This window comes from Mobula birostris, chromosome 1 (genome assembly GCF_030028105.1).
Source record: "Mobula birostris isolate sMobBir1 chromosome 1, sMobBir1.hap1, whole genome shotgun sequence".
NCBI lineage: Eukaryota > Metazoa > Chordata > Chondrichthyes > Myliobatiformes > Myliobatidae > Mobula > Mobula birostris.
Window position 1 is genome coordinate 167,942,393 of NC_092370.1, and position 22,392 is coordinate 167,964,784.

The 22,392-nt window shown below is 39.0% G+C and overlaps 1 protein-coding gene across 6 annotated transcripts in view; it reads right to left on the reverse strand.

The window, feature by feature from the left end:
* The window catches only part of pcnx1 (pecanex 1), a 253,752-nt gene that overhangs the window by 16,752 nt on the left and 214,608 nt on the right, over positions 1-22,392 (reverse strand). For all 6 annotated transcript variants that reach the window (XM_072265724.1, XM_072265689.1, XM_072265683.1 and 3 more), the window contains 8 exons: positions 22,168-22,297; positions 21,362-21,420; positions 17,161-17,376; positions 14,667-14,920; positions 10,217-10,447; positions 9,166-9,266; positions 3,677-3,827; positions 1,719-1,949 (listed from right to left, as the gene is read on the reverse strand). In XM_072265724.1, coding sequence (XP_072121825.1) covers positions 1,719-1,949; positions 3,677-3,827; positions 9,166-9,266; positions 10,217-10,447; positions 14,667-14,920; positions 17,161-17,376; positions 21,362-21,420; positions 22,168-22,297 — 1,373 coding nt within the window. The remainder of the gene's footprint in view (positions 1-1,718; positions 1,950-3,676; positions 3,828-9,165; positions 9,267-10,216; positions 10,448-14,666; positions 14,921-17,160; positions 17,377-21,361; positions 21,421-22,167; positions 22,298-22,392) is intronic.

The window sequence follows — 22,392 nt, forward strand, 5'->3', positions numbered from 1 at the left end:
TCTCTTCATCTTCCTCCAGCAAGTTCTTTAAAAAGGATGCTCAATAATTTTTTTGTACATCCTCTGTAATATACATATGTTTTCCACAAAATAAGATCTTTTGTGGAAAATGATCTTGTTATACATCTTGAAATGTTGTACATTAGATGAGCCAAAATACTGCTATTCTGTACTATTTTAAATGGGCATTGAACTTGTTGTTTATACATATTTTGACTGTATAATCTGTCAAACAAAACGCCATCATTTATTTCTACTCTGAAGGTATTCTCAACGAATAGAAGTGACATGGACTAATTCCTTTGACCTTGTAAAGAGCAGTTCGCTCGATACTTTGACTGATATATGAGAACAGCCAGGCACTCAGATACCGTGGTTTGCAGATAAGCATGCACAAAGGCTGCTCTGATTGAATATTAAAACTTCATTACCACATTCCACAGCTGCTGATCACATCAAAATAAGTTCACACTCTGTTCAAAAGTCTAAGGTAATAGTACAACTAAGCAAATCATTTATCAGAGCGCACTGAAACAGTAAAGCATATTGGCTTTTGTTTAAATATACATGTATATTGAAATTCTGCATGAAATGATTGCCTAGTATTCCAAAATAGTCATTTACAATGCTGGAAGTACTGCTAATGTTAAACAAGAAATCTGCTGTCAATAGCACTCTGATATAAACCTGCACTGTCCACATCACGTTACACTTATTGAGGTCATCATGTGTTGCCCAGTTAACCTTGAATATACAATGCCTTCTTTCAAATCAAGAGCAATCATTAAACTAATCTTGGGTAGTGAGTGCAAGAAGAATCAACAGAGGTAGCAAAAGGATAATTTTATATTTAGTTTAGAGCCCTTCCTAGGATTCACTCTGGAAACATGATGATGCCAGGCCAATTATGAATGACAAGGCTGCAGTCACTGCATTTTCTTGTTATTCAAAAGATTTGTAGAAACTCATCAGCAGACTGGATGAGGGACAGCATAAAGCAGTGGTCCCCAACCTCTGGGCCGCGGACTGATACATTGCCACGAAGAATGCAGTGATGCAGCGGTAGTTCGAACACACCCAGCACATCTTTAAGAAAAAAGCCGAAATAAACAAGCTAATTAATTAGGTGCCGCCCAGCACGTAAATGTTAGCCCAGATCAAAGGCGACACAATCGGCAATCACCTCTGATCTGGGCCGACATTTACGTGCCGGGCGGCACCTATTTAATTAGCTTGTTTATTTCGGCTTCTTTCTTAAAGATGTGCTGGGTGCATTCCAACTACCGCTGCATCACTGCATTCTTCGCGGCAATGTATCGGTCCGCGGCCCAGAGGTGGGGACCACTGGCATAAAGACACTACCAAAGAGAATATGTGTTCTGAAATTGGTTACTCTTGCCATAAGACCAAATTTAAAATGTATTTCATGTCAGCTATAAACTATTTTCAAATACATGGGTTACCAATTCAGATCTTATAACTTACTTGTGTATTGCTATGCATTTGAGGTATGAAAATGAAAATGCACCTGTTGCTACTGGGACTTCTGTGGATTGCCCAATATCCACACAACAATTCCAGTACTATATCAATGCACTGTATAATGATCTGATCTGTATGAACAGTATGTCAGACAAGATTTTCACTGCATCTTGATACATGTGACAATAATAAACCAGTTCCAGTTGATATAATAACGTAATGCCAAAGCAAAACACCTTAATGACTCGAAAGCTGAGATATCGCTTGTTCAACATGATGATTTTATATTCATTGGTCCCATCATCCATAACATGTCGTAGTGCCAATAGTGAGGGAGAGTTCGAGAGCACTGCATTTCGCCAGGCTGGGTCTCCTTCATGAGCGATGACCAAGTTCTGCTCATGAGATGTAATGGCATCGAACAGTACCGCTGGATCATCATATTCATCAGGCGACGTGAAATGATCCTAAACAAACAAATAGGTTGAACTCAAAGCAAAATACTTAAGCAACAGAAGCACTGGTTAGCACTGAAGCCAGCACTTAAAGAACAGCAAGGTCTACTGGGCATACAAAAATAAATGGAGCCATTCAGTGATGTGCTGAACAACTTCCCAAGTAAAAGGAAGGTATTACTCTCTTATCAGGGTTTATATTTTGAGCACGTAAATTGAAGCTACCATGAACAAAACGTTCTGCCATTTGAAACATTTGTTCTTATAAACTCATAAAATAATACAGCATAGAAACAAGCCATTTGTATCCACACCAACACTGAGCATCTCGTCTCCCAGCACTTAATCCATAGACTTTTAGGCCTAAGCAATTCAAGTGCTCATGTAGGCACTTTTTCCAAATGCTGAGTGACCAGCAAGAGATATCATGTGTCATAAATGTGATCATGTGTTTTTCAGAGATTGCTGTAGACAGAATGATTAGTTTAATAATGCTTTTAACAACATCTTATACAGTAGGCCATTCTAGAAGATTAAGTCAGAGGGTAGTAGTGGATGAGTGTTTTCTAACTGGAAATTCATAACAAAAGGATTACTGTGGCAAATTGTAGATTTTAGATTGTGCCTATTATTTGGATGGGCTTTGAAAATATTTAATCAAGCATTATATCGACATTTGTAATATTCACCAGCCACAAAATATATGCCAGAGGAAGCCTGCAACTGTTATATGCAATTGCATTTCCCACAAATGACTACCAGGAAACTGTGAACCAAAGCTGCAAGATGTAAGAACATTAATCTTGGATGACTTGTTCTATGTCATTGCTGGAATCTGCACTGCTTACCAATGTTCACGATGACAGATCACAAAAATATAATGAAACCTGCTATGAAAAGCCTGTGTTGTCATGCATTAATTCAAAAGGACCCTGGAATCTAGCAGATCAAATTATCATCTGAGCAAATACATATTTTAAAAATGATCACAGATAAGAATTAAAACATATAGAGCTTCAAAATCATAAAGGACAAGATCATGTAACTTTAAGTGTTACATTATTAAGAACTCTTTGCCCATCTACCAATATTTAAAGGAAATAGGTTGGAAATTAGCTAAAGAACAGGAAGCAAAGTTGAGTAAAGGATATACAGTATAATCTAATCAGGATTTGAACATCGATAATGATTGAAGGAATAGAGAGCTCCACATTTAAGTTCAAACCAGTAGTATTTGAAGAACTGGCACTCCAAGGCATTAAAGTAATGAACAATCAATAGAATTATTCTTCGAGTGTTCTTAGGGACTTATAACCTCAGACTCACATTACCACTCCAGTTAACATTCAGCATTTATCAGTGCCCTTTCTGTCCTGCTTTTCTTGTTCATAATTTGTTATCAGAATACAACTTCTGTTATATATCATGTCAATCTGTGTACACTTGACCTTAACTTTAGTGTATAATTTGTAGTCAGTTATGTTCAGTACATGACTTGTCCCATTTGATCATTTAGCAACAAAGAATTTATTGACTCACTCCCCACCTTTAAGTTTGTCCCATCAAGGGCTAATTGGTTAAATTTACTAATTATCAAAGGAAGTTTCAATTGTCCAATTTAAGTTAAAAATGTATTTGGTTACCTAGCATATACAGTATTTGCCTGGATACAGAAAACCAACTTGTAGTGATTATGCTGGCCACACTAATTAAAATTTCCAAAAGAGTCTCATGCTTACTTGATGGAGCTTAAGTGACATTCGTATTCCAGGAACTACCACTTTTCTCAGCAACTCCATATCAGCAAATATCCACTCATCCCGAACAGAGGATATTCGGAAATCTCCCTTGAACAGTGCATGCAGACCATACAAGAAAGATTCAAGGTTGCTAAAAAGAAACATGCGAGATATTCATTATCTGTTACATTTAAAAAATAAGCACTACACTTAATGGTTATAAATTTCACAAAAGGATCATAATAAATGCACTGCTCTGAGCTTGAACAATGATGCTCAATAATAAATTGCAAATTCCTCCTTCCAGTTCGATTCCTGATTACATCTGCATCATAATGTGAAGCCCAAGAAGTGATTTCTAAATCCACTATTATCAATACAAGTATAGAGATGGGGAATTGTCAACAGTAAAATGAGAAAGGCAAATATAATGTCAGTAAGATTCTTGAGAATTTAATAGCTAGCACTAATTATGTGGTTACTGACTCTGCACTACTCTAGTTTTGTCAAGTCTTAAAAGGAATACTGACATAAAAAAAATGCTGGTAGATCCATTAGGACCTGCAGAGATGAAATTCAGGTTAGAATTTTCAAATATATTTATGCGCATCCATAGGCTCTCAGAATTCCAGCAGAATTTCATAGCATTTATCAACTTCAAATTAGTTATACTTGCTCTTTTCATATTTTAAAAACATTGCTATTTCTAGCTTTAATCTATCTTATATTCCATTATTTTTCCATAAACCAGTAGGTAAAACGATTTATCTAGTCACATAATCTATTCTAAAGCACATTTTATAAACGTAGCAGGCAGTGTGCAGTGAACACAACATTGTCATGACCATGATCACAAAGATAGTATGATTTAGTTAGCATCAGAATTGTAGGAGTATTTTAGGGGTTCTTAAATATAACTAAAGATACAGGAGTCTGACAGCAGTAAGTACCATCTTCCCTCCAAAAATCTCAGCATAAATTTTTCTCTTGGGAGAGATTGCACAGCAAGATTTGTTGTAAAATCTCATTTCCTCCAGAGCAAAACCTCAGTTCAAGCCCTATTTCAATTATTAGAGGAATTCTAACACTTATGAAGAGCATATAGAACATAGAATAGTACAGCACAGTACAGGCCCTTCGGCCCACAATGTTGTGCCCACCCTTAAACCCTGCCTCCCATATAACCCCCCCACCTTAAATTCCTCCATATACCTGTCTAGTAGTCTCTTAAATTTCACTAGTGTACCTGCCTCCACCATTGACTCAGGCAGTGCATTCCATGCTCCAACCACTCTCTGAGTAAAAAACCTTCCTCTAATATCCCCTTTGAACTTCCCACCCCTTACCTTAAAGCCATGTCCTCTTGTATTGAGCAGTGGTGCCCTGGGGAAGAGGTGCTGGCTGTCCACTCTATCTATTCCTCTTATTATCCTGTACACCTCTATCATGTCTCCTCTCATCCTCCTTCTCTCCAAAGAGTAAACCCTAGCTCCCTTAATCTCTGATCATAATGCATACTCTCTAAAACAGGCAGCATCCTGGTAAATCTCCTCTGTACCTTTTCCAATGCCTCCACATCTTTCCTATAGTGAGGTGACCAGAACTGGACACAGTATTCCAAGTGTGGCCTAACCAGAGTTTTATAGAGCTGCATCACTACCTCGCCACTCTTAAACTCTATCCCTCGACTTATGAAAGCTAACACTCCATAAGCTTTCTTAACTACCCTATCTACCTGTGAGGCAACTTTCAGGGATCTGTGGACATGTACCCCCCGATCCCTCTGCTCCTCCACACTACCAAGTATCCTGGCCATTTACTTTGTACTCTTGGAGTTTGTCCTTCCAAAGTGTACCACTTCACACTTGTCCGGGTTCAACTCCATCTGTCACTTTTCAGCCCACTTCTGTATCCCATCAATGTCTTCCTGCAATCTTCGACAATCCTCTACACTATCCACAACACCACCAACCTTTATGTTGTCTGTAAACTTGCCAACCCACCCTTCTACCCCCACATCCAGTTCAATAATAAAATCACAAAAAGTAGAGGTCCCAGAACCGATCCTTGTGGGACACCACTAGTCACAACTCTCCAATCCAAATGTAGTCCCTCCACCACGACCCTCTGCTTTCTGCAGGCAAGCCAGTTCTGACTCCACCTGGTCAAACTTCCCTGGATCCCATGCCTTCTGACATTCTGAATAAGCCTACCATGTGGAACCTTGTCAAATGCCTTACTAAAATCCATGTAGATCACATCCACTGCACTACCCTCATCTACATGCCTGATCACCTCCTCAAACAACTCTATCAGGCTTGTTAGACACGATCTGCCCTTCACAAAGCCATGCTGACTGTCCCTGATCAGACCATGATTCTCTAAATGCCCATAGAGCCTATCTCTAAGAATCCTTTCCAACAGCTTTCCCACCACAGACATAAGGTTCACTGGTCTATAATTAGCCGGACTATCCTTACTACCTTTTTTGAACAAGGGGACAACATTCGCCTCCCTCCAATCCTCCGGTACCATTTCCGTAGACAATGAAGACATAAAGATCTTAGCCAGAGGCTCAGCAATCTCTTCCCTTGACTCGTGGAGCAGCTTGGGGAATATTCCATCCGGTCCCGGGGACTTATCCATCCTAATTCCAACACCTCCTCTCCCTTAATATCAACATGCTCCAGAACATTAACCTCACTCATATTGTCCTCACCGCCATCAAGTTCCCTCTCATTGGTGAATACTGAAGAGAAGTATTCATTGAGGACCTCGCTCACTTCCACGGCCTCCAGGCACATCTTCCCACCTTTATCTCTAATTGGTCCTACCTTCACTCCTGTCATCCTTTTGTTCTTCACATAATTGAAGAATGCCTTGGGGTTTTCCTGTACCCTACTCACCAAGGCCTTCTCATGCCCCCTTCTTGCTCTTCTCAGCCCCTTCTTAAGCTCCTTTCCTGCTACCCTATATTCCTCAATAGACCCATCTGATGCTTGCTTCCTAAACCTCATGTATGCTGCCTTCTTCCACCTGACTAGATTTTCCACCTCACTTGTCACCCATGGTTCCTTCACCCTACCATTCTTTATCTTCCTCACCGGGACAAATTTATCCCTAACATCCTGCAAGAGATCTCTAAACATCGACCACATGTCCATAGTACATTTCCCTGCGAAAACATCATCCCAATTCACACCCACAAGTTCTAGCTTTATAGCCTCATAATTTGCCCTTCCCCAATTAAAAATTTTCCTGTCCTCTCTGATTCTATCCTTTTCCATGATAATGCTAAAGGCCAGGGAGCGGTGATCACTGTCCCCCGGATGCTCACCCACTGAGAGATCTTTGACCTGACCCGGTTCGTTACCTAATACTAGATCTAGTATGGCATTCCCCCTAGTCGGCCTTGTCAACATACTGCGACAGGAATCCGTCCTGGACACACTTAACAAACTCTGCCCCATCTAAACCATTGGAACTAATCAGGTGCCAATCAACATTAGGGAAGTTAAAGTCACCCATGATAACAACCCTGTTATTTTTGCACCTTTCCAAAACCTGCCTTCCAATCTGCTCCTCGGTATCTCTGCTGCTATCAGGGGGCCTATAGAATACTTCCAATAGAGTAACTGCTACCATCCTGTTCCTGACTTCCACCCATACTGACTCAAAAGAGGATCCTGCTACATTACCCACCCTTTCTGTAGCTGTAATAGTATCCCTGACCACATGATAAACAGGAGCAATTTGTATCTACGTATGTTTTCCTGATTATCTTTTCTAGTGAAATTCACAAAAATGAAGGACTGTTATTTTTTTAATCTCTTACTCTACGTTCTGCTTTTAAAAAAATGAAATTGTTAACCAGTGTTGATTATTTTTAAACAATTTGTGCCTCTGTATCCATCAATACCACCCCCCCCCCTCCCCCCCAGCTCCACTGCATGAACTACTTCCATGTAGTTCAGTTTCAATATCCAATCAGTCTGGGTCACTGACAAAAAAAAGTAGCATTTCAAATATATTGAAATTTTCTAATTAGTATACCATTCTGCAAGTTATTTTTTTATTTGAATTTTGTTCCATTATTCATTTGCGTTAACGTAACATCCCAATTTGGTGTGTACAACTTATTTTAAAGTTTCTCACCCATCCAATTCCTAAAGAAATTATTAGTGTAAATTGTAAAAGTTTCGATCTGTATGGTACACCACCTTCCACCTTTGTCCAGTCAACCCCTAGATCCGTGGTGCACAACATTCAGGACATGAGCCATATCCAGCCTGTAAATTGGACCTAATCAGCCCCTCTACAGCCCAGAGTTCATGTCTGTCTGGCTGCTTTCCACATAAGCTAGTCCATCTCAACGGCTCCTCATAGTCATACTTAGTATGGGAATTCCAATTTGTTTTTAGATATACAGTAGGATGTCCACTTAATCTTAGAGTATGCCAATTTTTCAGCAATACTGTAGGAGTTGGGCACAACCTACAGGATAGCCACATTTCCTGAAAGGAGCAGCCAGTATCGGCAGAAGCATATGGGGATCAACGGAAGATTGCGACTGCAGACCCAAGGTAGAACTCGATTCTTTTGTCAGTAAGTCAACTAGTAACATATCTAATTGCACCCAGTTTGGTCCCTCTGTGCAATTCCCATCTTACCATACCACTTACACACCATCATATTTGTCTGGCATTGCTTCAAAAGGGCCCAACATAAGGTCGAGAAAAAGCACCTTATCTTCTCTTTAATCACATTATAGTCCTCTGGACTCAGTATTGAATGCCCCATCTTAGAGAGCTCACTTATTCTTCTTTGTGTCCGAACTGGCCATTTCTGCCCGTCATCATGTTAGCTTAGCTCTTGTTGTATTTGTGTGGTATAGTCTGCCAGGCACGTCCTATAGCATGCTTACAACACGTGCACAAAGTGGCTTAACTGTTCCCAATTAAGACTTTTGGGTCACCCTATCAGAGATATTCCCTGCGTTTTACACATTCCTCCTCCATTGAAAACTAATTTTTATTTCCCCAATTCTGATGAAGGTTCCTGAAGGTAAAACATTAAATGCTTCTCCTTCCACAGATGTTGGCTTTAAACCAACTGGTCAGTATTTTGAGCAGTTTGAACTGAACAATTCAAAATAACTTGAAATGAAACATCTATTGAATAATCAGGACAACACTTTGCTGGATTTCTGGAGTAAATTTCTTTTCTCATGAATTAAAACAAATTGTGGCACCACCGTCTCCTTCCCAATTTATTCTAACATCAGAAATCTAAGTTTTTCACAATATTGTTTGACTCATAATTACCACATCTGGAAGCAAACTAAGGCTTAGACAATAAGCCTGATGTAGCTGGAGCTTATCAACCAGTCCTCCACTAGCAAATACTTGTAATTGTGCATGTTATCATTTGATTGGCAGAATTCCAAGACTAGTGCATAATCTATCATTCTTTGATCATTAAATGAGCACCTGGACATATGATGAGAAGCTGTCCCGAGAGCTCTCCTCCCCAGCACACTGAGCCCATAACACAGAATCACCAGTGGAGAGTCTTTCTCTGAAGGCAAAGGCTGAAAATGTTCAGAAAAACACGCTGTCAGTATATGTACCAATTAAATTCACAGACTGTCACCTAGGTGCATTTTAATTATAAAAAATATCAGCATGAGATGAAAATGAAAAAAATGTTCAGTCTCTCAACAGGAAATCCGATTATGGAGCTACAAGATGCTAAAACATGCAAGACTCCCTCATGAGGTTATTAAAAAAAAACTAAGAAGTTATGTAGTTTATTGTATTGTTACCTAATACTCTACTACCCATCTGCCAGAAAGCATCAAGTTACCACTATCAAGTTTTAAATCTCGTTATTGTACACTTCTCTTTTTCAACACAAGACCTGTTATTTTGGACATTACATGGAAGCCCATACAAATAAGGGATTAGGAAATATCTAGGGGTTTTATAATTTCCCCATTGGTCACATAGTTTAGTCAACAGATTGCTGCTTGCAGCTTTCACTTTGCATTTCCTGGTATATTATTACAATGCATGCAGGAACAAAGCCTGGAATCCTAGTTAACATCTGTTTAATAATTGCAGCTGAATTCAAATAGCAACTGCACATGCAACTCAAGTACAACATTTTCAAAAGGAACATCACTAGCAGCTAAGTAGCTGTATAGCCATCTAAATAATAAAAGGTCTGCATCATTGTGCTTCTATTGACTGAGAAAAACCTGGAGAGACAAAAATTGAGTAGAAAGAAAGGCCAGAGAATCATACATGATAGGACTTTTTGCCCAGGAAATGCTGATCACAGCATCATGACATAGTACACCACAGAAATAAGCCTTCCATCCCATCAGCAGCCAGAAATTTTTAAGAGCAATCCAGTTGGTCAGCTTCCTGCCCTCTCCCTCCTTCCCTTGCAATTGATCTCTGTTAGTATTTATTCAATTCAGTTTTGAAAGTTACTACCAAATCCCTTTGCCAGCCAGGCAGGTGCTGTAGCCAATACCTTTTCTCTTCGTGAAGAACAGTACTGGATCCAATTTAGGTAAACCCCACAGAAACTCTCTCTTGATACACCAGCCAGTCTGTGATCATAGTCCTCGTCGATGTTGGGATTAAAGGTGGGGTCCACATCCACATAATTATGACTCGCACATGCTCGAAGCCCATCCTGCATTGTTTCATTTGCAAGCCAGTCCTCCAGTTTGGGAGAACTTGTCACATAGAATAAGATACTCTGGGTATGAACAAAACAAGGTGAAAAAAGGTGAAACAATTTTAAGTTACCTATCTGTAACTTTTCCAACAGAGAAACAGCTACATAACAATGATCCTCCTAAACAGTAAAACCTTGATAATCCAGCATCCAATAGTTTGGAAATCATATAAACTTGCTCATTGATCCAGAATGTGAGTGGAGAGCCCAGAGTATGGCTAGATTGGGCTGGGAGTATAGCTGGAGTCGGGGCTGATGCTGGAACATCAGGGGTCATGAATATAGGTAGGTCTGCAGCTGGATTACTAACATATTTAACACTCCTCTTATATTCACTGGAATTACAGTTGTATAACATATGAAATAAAACATTTGGATAGTAATAGGAGCATCATTCACTCATGCAGAAAATCTGCTAGTAAATTTAGCACCACCTAATTCCTAAAAGTGCTGGATTAACGGACTTTTACCATAATAAAGAATTAACTTGTGTAATCTCTTTTAGAACTAAATACTTAGCCATCTTGTTGCTCTTAATCTTATTAAACTATTTTTCCCTTCTCCCACAATCCTTGTTTTGCTCTGCCCTAATCAGCACCAAGGTTCCTGCCAAGCCTACTCATCAGCAGCAATGGCAAGTACAGTTTGAGAAGGGTTCTACCTTTCAAGAGATGTGGTTTGAGCTCTCCCAGGTGTGGTATAGCTGAAAATATCTCAGCAATGTCCATCTGACTTGACATATATCCTGCTGCTCGTCGAAACTGCACATTAACAATACATTGCCGAGATTTTACAGTTCAGCTCCTGAATACTCCCAAATGAAAAGAACTATAACCAACAAAGGCTGAAGTAAAATTACCCTGTGTAACTACCTCTTGACATAATTTTGCTGATTATTCACTTCCTCATTTCTTATGCTCTATTTTACATTATGTTCTCTTGTGAACAAAAATGCAAACATACAAAGAAAATGGTTACATCATAAAGATAGATTCTTGATTGCTCCCTCTTATCTCAGTAAATACAGAATTCTTCAACTTGTTGTATAAGATACTTATATACTCACTGTCTACTCTCATTGTGTACGATTACATTTTTATTGCTTTAATTGACAAATTATTTCCATAACTTTAATACTCTGCTGCCAATCACTACTGTCAGCTCCTTGTCCTCTCAGTTCCAATAAAGCTTATCCAAATGCAGAGTGAAAAGACAACTACTTCGACCAAGATCCAGCTTCTCAGAATCAGGTTTATTATCACTGGCATGTGACGTGAAATTTGTTAACTTAGCAGCAGCAGTTCAATGCAATACATAATCTAGCAGAGAGAGAAAAAAATAAATAAAATAAAACATAATAATAAATAAACAAGTAAATCAATTACATATATTGAATAGATTATTAAAAATGTGCAAAAACAGAAATGCTGTATATTAAAAAAAGTGAGGTAGTGTCCAAAGCTTCAATGTCCATTTAGGAATCAGAAGGCAGAGGGGAAGAAGTTGTTCCTGAATCGCTGAGTGTGTGTCTTCAGTCTTCTGTATCTCCTACCTGATGGTAACAGTGAGAAAAGGGCATGCCCTGGGTGCTGGAGGTCTTTAATAATGGACGCTGCCTTTCTGAGACCCTGCTCCCTAAATATCCTGGATACTTTGTAGGCTAGTGCCCAAGATGGAGCTGACTAGATTTACAACCTTCTGCAGCTTCTTTCGGTCCTGTGCAGTAGCCCTTCCATACCAGACAGTGATGTAGCCTGTCAGAATGCTCTCCATGGTACAACCATGGAATTTTTTGAGTGTATTTGTTGACATGTCAAATCACTTCAAACTCCTAATGAAGTATAGCCGTTGTTTTGCCTTCTTTATGACTACATCAATATGTTGGGATCAGGTTAGATCTTCAGAGATCTTGACACCCAGGAACTTGAAGCTGCTCACTCTCTCCACTTCTGATCCCTCTGAGGATTGGTACGTGTTCCTTCGTCTTACCCTTCCTGAAGTCCACAATCAGCTCTTTCGTTTCCCTGACGTTGAGTGCCAGGTTGTTACTGCGGCACCATTCCACTAGCTGGCATATCTCACTCCTATACGCCCTCTCGTCACCACCGGAGATTCTACTAACAATGGTTGTATTGTCAGCAAATTTGTAGATGGTATTTGAGCTACGCCTAGCCACACAGTCATATATATATATACAGAGAGTAGAGCAGTGAGCTAAGCACACACCTCTGAGGTGCGCCAGTGTTGATCGTCAGCGGAGAGGGCATGTTACCACCAATCTGCACAGACTGTGGTCTCCTGGTTAGGAAGTCGAGGATCCAATTACAGAGGGAGGTACAGAGGCCCAGGTTCTGCAATTTCTCAATTATGATTGTGGGAATGATGGTATTAAATGCCGAGCTATAGTCGATGAACAGCATCCTGACGTAGGTGCTTGTGTTACCTAGGTGGTCTAAAGCCATGTGAAGAGCCACGGAGATTGCGTCTGCTGTTGACATATCGTGACGATAGGCAAGTTGCAATGGGTCCAGGTCCTTGCTGAGGCAAGAGTTCGGTCCAGTCATAACCAACCTCTCAAAGCATTTCATCACTGTCGATGTGAGTGCTACCGGGTGATAGTCATTAAGGCAGTCCACATTATTCTTCTTTGGCATTAGTATAAATGTTGCCTTTTTGAAGCAAGTGGGAACTTCTGCCCATAGCAGTGAAAGGTTGAAAATGTCCTTGAATACTCCCGCTAGTTGCTTGGCTCAGGTTTTCAGAGCCTTACCAGGTATTTCATCGGGACCTTCTGCCTTACGAGGGTTCACCCTGTTTAAAGACAGTCTAACATCGGCCTCTGAGACAGAGATCACAGGGTCATTAGCTGCAGCAGGGATCTTCACAGCTGTAGTTGTGTTCTCCCTTTCAAAGCGTGCATAGAAGGCGTTGAGTTCATCATACTATTGGGTTTCACTTTGTACGAAGTAACCAACATATTATAGTAGAATTTATTCCATTAGCCACAAAAACCCTGATCATGTCAAATTATTAAAAATTTACACAACGAGTACAGCAATTTTCTGTCATGGATAGAAGGGATAAGGTTGCTCAGAAGACAAAGTAGACACAGTAGATTGTTCCTTGCTTCTGACTGGTTTTCATCAGAGATCTCAAAATGAAAGGACTGCACACATCTGCAATGTTCTCTTATTTAGTTAGTGCTGTATAAACTAGACCATAACTCAATTATGGCTGATTTATTATCCCTCTCAACCCCATTCATCTGCCTTCTCCCTGTAACCTTTCGTAAGGGTTACTAATCAAGAACATATGCACGCCCGCTTGAAACATACCTACTGACTGGGTCTTCACAGCTGAGTTCCACAGATTTACCATACTCTGGCTAAATAAATTCCTCCTTTGTTCTAAAGGGATGCCCTTGCATACTGTGGTTGTGCTCTCTGATCCTAGACTCCTCTACTATTGGAAACATTCTCTCAACGACTGCATTTCAATATTCAATTGGTTTCAATGAGATCCCTCTCATTCTTCTAAACTCCATAGAGTACAGGCCCAGAGCCAAACATCTCTAACTTACTATCAGTTAGAGAACTGCAGCTGTGCTCCCTTTTTTGAGGCTAGATCTCCAACTTTACCCTCTTCATTACACCTATTTTATGAAGGACTAATCAAAACCTCAAACAAACTTTCTAATCACCATGGCAAGTGGCCAGTTAATCCTGTCACAGAAGGTGTTTTGTATCACTACTGTGTGTTTGTGATTTAGATTTTTCCCATCTTCCTGTTTCTCCCATTCCAAACAGAGCTTGTTTACCACTAAAGAAAAGCAGAGTACACTTAACACCATGCAAGTAGTGTTTGATTGGGTGCCATTAATCTGTGTATTCTCCCAGGGAAATTTACCATGCTAAATCAACCGAGTTAGATAAGCCTCCATTACCTTCAAATTTATTTCACCTGTAAGAGACAATTGAAGATAAAATGCTGACTAAAGTGTTATAAAACCTAAAAGTGGGCCTATTAATACACCACCAGAAAAAAGTGAAAAGAACAATTTTATAAAGCTTTTCTTGCACTGAAAATATAAAATCTGTGTTCCATCATACTGTATTTAAAAATCCATAAAACTACTCCAAAAATGGGTTTACTGTAGCCACTATAACTTGCATAAGGTGAAACAGTTCAATGCAATTTGATACTACTTCCTGTTAACTTGCAGAATGTTTGAATACACTACCTTAACATAGTAAGTTGTAAGGATTTTTCTCAGATCAAACACCTGCAGCATGGAAGCAGCACTATTATCAGTTATGCTGTAGCCCTCCAGCACATACTTGGTGACCAGAACTTCCCAAGCAAGCCAGCGCTGACCAAAAGCGGCATTAAAGGACAACATGTGAGGAATGTGACCTGGCTCACAACAGCAGAATCCCTCATCTTCCTCAACCCCTTCTGTGATTGCTTCCACCTCCCTCTGCTGACAGTAGGTGCCTGAAAGAAAAAGGGATGATCATAGTATTTTTTTTAAATAGGTAGAGGATTTGAGACTGTTTCTTAGTCCCAAACAGTCATTCCTTAATGTTCTCCTTCTTCTATTCCACAATGACATCTTCTGGCCTGATCTGAATTTTGCTGTGCAAAGTTCAGCCCACAGTTGTCTTTGGTGTTCCGTGCAATAACCCTTAACATCTCTGTACAGTCGCCAAAAATGTCAAAAGCAATAATGATGGGTTTATGACATTCAGTGCCGGCTATCTAACTGGATAGGAGGCATCAAACCCAAGCTTATTCCAATCCTACCCAAAAAAACACACTCTCAAGATGAGAAAATCTGCAATGCTCGAAATCCAAGTTACACACACAAAATGCTGGAGGAACTCAGCAGATCAGGCCGCATCTATGGAAAAGAGTACAGTTGAGGTTTCGGGCTGAGACCCTCCATCAGTCCTGATGAAGGGTCTCAGCCTGAAACATCAACTGCCTACTCTTTTCCATAGATGCTGCCTGGCCTGCTGAATTCTTCCAGCATTTTTGTATGAAACTATTTCTCAAGCTGTCCATAAACAATTAGAGAATTTGGCAAATATTTCCTTTCCCAAGATAAGCTTTTCATGAGATCAACTCATGTAGCAATAAAGTGAAATTGCTTCTGGTAACTTCTCATCTATGTAATATAATGCCAGTCCTGTTTATTCAAAGGACCGCAGTTTTAGCTTTGCCCTCGTGCTTATAATTTATTGTTTGACATAGTGTGCACTCTGATTTGGCCTGGCTCTGAAGTAGCAGTATTCTCTTTGAACATGGACGAGCTCAAGTCATAGACCAGAAGCTTTAGCATATAATAATTATTGGTACTTTAATGCAGGGCAGACTCTTTCGGAAATGGTCTACCAAACAGCCATGACCTTATTTGGTATTTCATGTAGTTGTTAAAGATTTGATGGCAGCATTCCAAGGAGACTTCTCTTAATAAATTTATAGCTATCCTTAGTCACACTTTATGTAAAAGGTTCTTCATAAACACAATTTTCTTTCTAGATAATTTACAAAGCTATGCTAAAGCAGAAAGAATTGATACATCCATTGTCCAGGATCCATAGGAATGCACATTGCAGCACAGATAGGTAATAAAACAATCTCAATATTGATTTCATGTTTTTCATTCAGTCAGATTATCTCAACCAGGGCACCAATGGAGTGTGCTGTTGTATGTTAGAATGAGAGTGAGATAGAAACAAGAATGAGCTCCACCATGTCACCCTCTTCCACCTCTCCCATACAGAACAGGATGCCTGAGTCAGTGGCGGAGGCAGATACACTAGTGAAATTTAAGAGACGACCAGACGGGTATATGAAGAATTTAAGGTCGGTGGGGTGTTATATGGGAGGCAGGGTTTGAGAGTCAGCACAACATTGTGGGCCGAAGGGCCTGTACCGTGCTGTACTATTCTATATTCTATGTTCTTATGATGTGGCCTCCCAAATATGGCCTCACAGAACAGTCAAGAGAAACAAAATGAGAAACGAAAGTTGCTTCCAATTTAAATTTATTCTGAAAAAGATTTGCTCCTAAAGAATAACAGCAAAATTGCAGTGTTCACTAAATGCAAGGATAGGAAAGTAGGTATTGCTTGAAATCTATTGGCAACATGACAGAAACATTAAAAGGTCATTGCATGACACACCAACAACTCTGTTCCTGGCTCTCCCAAGCAGAACTCAAATTAGGCTAGATGCATATCATAAGGAACATTGGAAGTTGTTGAGAGGAAAGAGGCAGGCATAGGGTTTGTTCCATCTTGTTTAAATTTTGGTGTGGGATGGGAGGTGGGCAGTGGGAAAGGCAGTAGAGTGATGCTATATTGTGCCAAACCATGAAGAACTTGGAGTGGTGTTCTAGTATTGGCAGGGATCTGACCTGGTGGCAGCACAATATTATTATTCTGAGAGCACCAGCAATAGAAACACTTGCCAACAAGCTTAATTTTCAAGCATGAAAAATATCATTCGGTGCCTGCGTGATACAGAGATCACCGATGCATAATTCACACCTGTCAGTGCCCAGTTGCATTTCAGTGTGGTAGTCTGGAGGTAACTGATTTTCACACATATAGTGCCGAGAGAAAAAGAGAGTCATGTGTTAAAATTTCTAGGCCTCTGCCCTTTGCTCATTAATTACAGAGAAGTGCTTAGGATTTGAGCAATATTACAACAGATGGCTGGTCTCTCACCTCTAAACTCCAGTCCCCGCAGCTGGTAGGTGACCAGGCCATTTCCAATTTCTATAAGGTGAACCAATGCATTGAGGTAGTCAGAAGCAAGAATGAAGCAATCCCCAGTATTGAAATTGCCCCAGCGTCCCAACATCAGGTCCCCACAGAGACTGTGCTGCAGAGATCTTGTCAAATGCTCATAAAAGATAGAATTCAGGTTGTTGTCATCTGAGCCTATGAAACATGATAGACACTGTTAAAGGCAGCATGTCCTGATCTGCAATTAGATTTTCAAAGACCTTCAAAAAGTTACAATTCTTTCATTGCTGCCCAGGCATAATATCATTTTTTAATTAGCAGTCTATAAAAAATTCACATTGGAGCAATCCAAATACCAGAAATGTAAATAAACAGTAAAAAAAAATCTAAGTGTGGAGGAGTCAGAGATACATGTAGGAAAATAGAAATGATGACTGAAATAGAAATGATGAAATAGCTGAAAGTACAAATGATGACTTCAAGCTATAATGTAGTTTTAAATATGATAATTTGTAAAATAAATCTTTTACATTTTTTCTTGCAATCTCACCATTAAGCAGTTGTATTGAATTCACTTCCCATAACCTCCATGATCCAGGTTCTCAATTACTGCCATGATGTTACAGAAAAAGTGCAGAGGACATGATGTGTAGATTGGCAGCAAATGGAATTTATTGTAGATATGAAGGCTGAAGGACCAGGACTATGTTTCCTTCTGTTTCAACAAAGAAACTTAAACCTGTTTAAGTGCCTTTGTTGAGACAGAAAAATAGAATTATTTCTTACGAGTGAGCAAATTAATACAGCAAAGTGTGCATTCATGTGTGCTCGTTAAATATATAATGAATTCACAAAAGATTTTTATTCAGTAGCTAAGTTCACTATGACATTCTAAGCTAATATTGTTTGTCTTAAAAACCCAAGAAGAATGCTGCTTCCTCTCCCCCTACAATAATTTTCCTGTTCTCTTGCCAAAACATCAGGTAAATCTGCCTCAAAGATTATTAAGATGTTTATTTTTAAATCATGATATTGGCACACATGCATTGTATTTAAAGTCTAAGCATTTAAAACATTTTTCCTTAATCTTAGTTTCATTTCTCAACTTCATCCAGCTGCCCACTGTGATAAATTCCCCTTAACTCTTCAATGGCAACATGGCTTGGATTAGGAAATCAACTCATGAGGACACAAGGTGAGGAAATACACATCCTCTAGATCAGGGGTTCCCAACCTTTGGACCAATATCATCAAGCAAGGGTTCCATGAACCCTAGGTTGGGAACCCCTGCTCTAGATGATCCTGGACATCTTAACTGTTATCAAGATAACACATTCATGAAAGAAAAACAATTGAAACAAACATTACAGGATTTATTAAAGAAAATGTTAACCAATCAAAGGATTTATTGCCATTTGGTGAATAATACATTTCAATGAGTAATTTATTACCTCTGGAATTATAACCACCTCTAATTAATAAAGATAGGGCAAGTACAGAGTGGAGACTAGAAAGGTCCCTTATCCCGGTCCCTTAACAGTGGAATTACGTCTGTACAGGAGAATGATACGTGAGAAAAATAAGATACCTGTAGAATTTGAGGCAAAATGGAAGCCAACAAAGACATTATTTAATAAGTTGCACCTGACAATGAGAAAGTAAGGTAGGTAAAGAAGAAACAACACTATGGAAATAGAAGCAAATAACTTTTCCCTTGGAACACAAAGAATTCTGCTGATTATATCTTTGAGGGTAATAAGGAAGTCTGATTCAGACTATTTTAGGTGCTACAAGAAGGATGAAAACATCTAACCAAGTAGAAAAATTAAAGAAAAAGATATCCAAAAAGTTGAGAAATGTGATCAAAGTAAAACTCCCCAAACAGGCAATATATATCATACTCAAGCACAAAGTGGTGAATTGCAATGCGGCACAACATTGAAGAACTTTCCCTATTCTATTTCTGGAATACATCTGAATTGTGATCTTACAATGGCACTCTTTAATTCAATACTGTTATTTCCTGCACCAATATTTTTTATAACCTGAAGTTAGCCACAAAACACCACTAGAAATGAGATTGGAATTGCCTTTACTATACTTAATACCTTTCATAAAAATCTGTCTTAAATTGAATTAGCCTTGAATGAATCTGAACTCTGGTTCCAAGGGTGAAAAAAACTTGCTGACCAGCAACAGTTCCCAGTCATTTTCATTTTATTAACAACATATTTGTATTTGAAAATGTTATGCTAGTCATTTAAAGTATTTGAATTGAGATTTGAAATTTTCTGAAGGTGTAAATGTTTTACTGTTTTGATGAATGCACATCACCCAGTACTGCAATGCAGAAACGTCATGCACAAAGTAATAACCAGATTTTTTCTGAGTGTCATAAGAAAAACTGGCAACCATCCCTAAAGTGCACATTTGGTACTGTTCCACCATTGTCTATTATAAGAGTAAGGCTCCAAATGAGCAAAGCAACATTAAGTTCAAAGTAAATTTATTATCAAAGTACATATATTTCACCACATACAACCCTGAGATTTGTTTTCTTGCAGGCATTGGATTCAGTAAATCCAATAACCATAAAAGAATCAATGACAAGCAACCAATGTGCAAAAGACATCAGACTGCAAATACAAAAGACAGAAAAAAATAATAATAAATAAATAAACAACATATATTGAGAACATGATACGAAGAGTCCTTAAAAGTGAGTCTATAGATGCAGGGAAGAGTTCAGTGATGGGGTAAGTGAAGTTATCTCCACTGGTTCAAGAGCTTGTTGGTGGTAATAACCATTCCTGAGCCTGGTAGTGTGAGTGCTGAGGCTCCTGTACCTTCTTCCTGATGGCAGCAGCAAAAGAGAACATGACCTGCATGGTGGTGTCCCTGATGATGGATGCTGCTGTCCTGCAACAGCACCCCATGTGGATGTGCTCAATGAAAGGGAGGACTTTACCCACGATGGACTGGATTGTGCACAGGATGATTGACACATAATTCAAATGAATTGAATTGAAGACCTATTAAGAACATTGCACATTCTATTTGGAAAAGAAAAGAATTTTTACCCATCACCGTGACATTTTTTTGAGAAAGAGAAAAGTTATAGATATTTTGATTTAACGGGGGGCGGGGGGAGTGTAAAACATAATTTGAGAATTACTTGCTTTATCAGAATGATCCTACAATTTACAGGATTAGATTATGAGTGCAGGTTGCTTAAATTTGGTTGAATTCTCTGAGAATAGAAGATCAGTAATTAAAGACAGTTCATTGAGATAAATAAGTTCTATTGTTTAAGGAAACAAGAACAAGGAATAGAGCAACACACAAAATCCAGGAGGAACTCAGCAAGACGAGCAGCAACTAAGGGAACATAATCTTTAATAACTGAGTTAGACCATTTAAGGTGAAAATTGAAAGCAATTTTTCCATGAAAAGCAAACAGAAATCTGAAAATTTCCCCACAAAATTGCATGATTGTTAGAATAATTGAAGCTTTCAAGACTGAGGTCAATAGACCCCTAGGATAAAGCAAATTACAGGTCCACTAGGGTCTAAGAAAATGGCAAAGCAGACTTGAAAGCCAAATGGCCTGTTCTTATTCTGATTCGATATCAGTATTCAGAATGTACACCAAGTGAAAGAAGGAAGGGATAAGTTATCTAGAGTCAGAGTCTTAAAACAAAAGATAGACAAACTGAAGGGTTGATCTCCTAGGTGAATTTGATACAGCATGGCAATCAACATCATTATTTTACAATTTAATAATCATGAGGTAAACAAACTACTGCAACATTATGTAGTCAACACCTGTACAAATTATGCTGCAGTAGTTTAGTTGATTCAGATATAAAGCACCTTCACAATTTTACTTTATAATGAAGATTTAGTTTGAATCGTATTGCAGGTACTCCCAAAGTAACAGCATGTTTCCATTCCTGCGAACTAGTCATAATGTAGACAGTACGCAAGTTGGAAATTGGCCCTGACTGAGTTCCCAACTAGCAAAAAGTGCCTTTGGCACTACTGCAGCTGGCAAACACATCCCACTGGTTTCCCGATTTCTGATTCACACTACAGTGTGTACACAGGTCAAGTGCTTGTATACTGAGTAGCTCTTGTATATTGCAATTACTTTCTGAGAAGAAAATCTTTTGTATCCTACCTGGGTTTCTATCAAGCTGGGATGCCAACCTGGTATTTGAATGATCCACCCGCTTTGTACTGCAAAATAAATTGAAGTTTTAATGCTAAAGTCTATAGAACACAAAACAATGTTGAAGCAGTCAACATGACTTATCAAATCTGTAACAGTAGTGTAAAGACGTAGGGTTCAGACCCACAACCCCTAAACTTCCTTCTTAAAAATAATCATAGATGGAGTAAGGCTAGAGGCTCTCTGAGAGGGAAGAGAAGATGACATGAACCACAGGAATCAGATTTATCCATGTGACCTCCAATACAGTAGCATCAACAGAAGTCTGGCATGAGAAAGGTGAAAGAGACAAAGGTGGCCTTGTGATACTAAGCTTTAAAACTAGTTCAAATTCATGAATTTTCTGTTTGCTGGTTGTAACACTTGTATGCATGATGAGAAACAAGGAATGATCTGTATGGCCTCATAGAAAACTGTCCTTGATTTGTCGTCATCTCCCAAATTTGGAGACTTAGTACAGAGCAATATTGAAAAGACATATTATTCTGGTCAAAGAGAAAGTGTTCTTTTGATATAATAGCTGAGGCATAACAATACAGAGGTACTTCTGTTCCTATTAGCTAAATCTAAGTAGGACAGGGAGGAGCTTGATGGGTAAAGGACTTTTTGGTGAAGCAGCAGTGAATGAAGAAGAATCGAGAAAGGGGCAGGGTTAAAGGAAGACAAAAAATCAAGGGAAGAGATCGGGTAAAGTGACACTGTACTCTCACCCGTGAGCATTCAGTAATTAGTGACATTATAAACAAAGCACTTACTTGTAGTCTCTTTCCCAGAACTTGACTGGTCGTACATATGAAGTAATGAATATTGCACTTCCAAGAAATGGGTTTAAAGGAGTTGAAAATAAAGCTGACACTATCGCCTGAACAAATAACATAGCTGAATCTGAAGCAAAGTAATAGCTAAGGAGTGAAAAACATATTGTATGACCTGTGCAATTCTCAAAATAAAGACATAATATCAACCAGTGTCTCCTATCC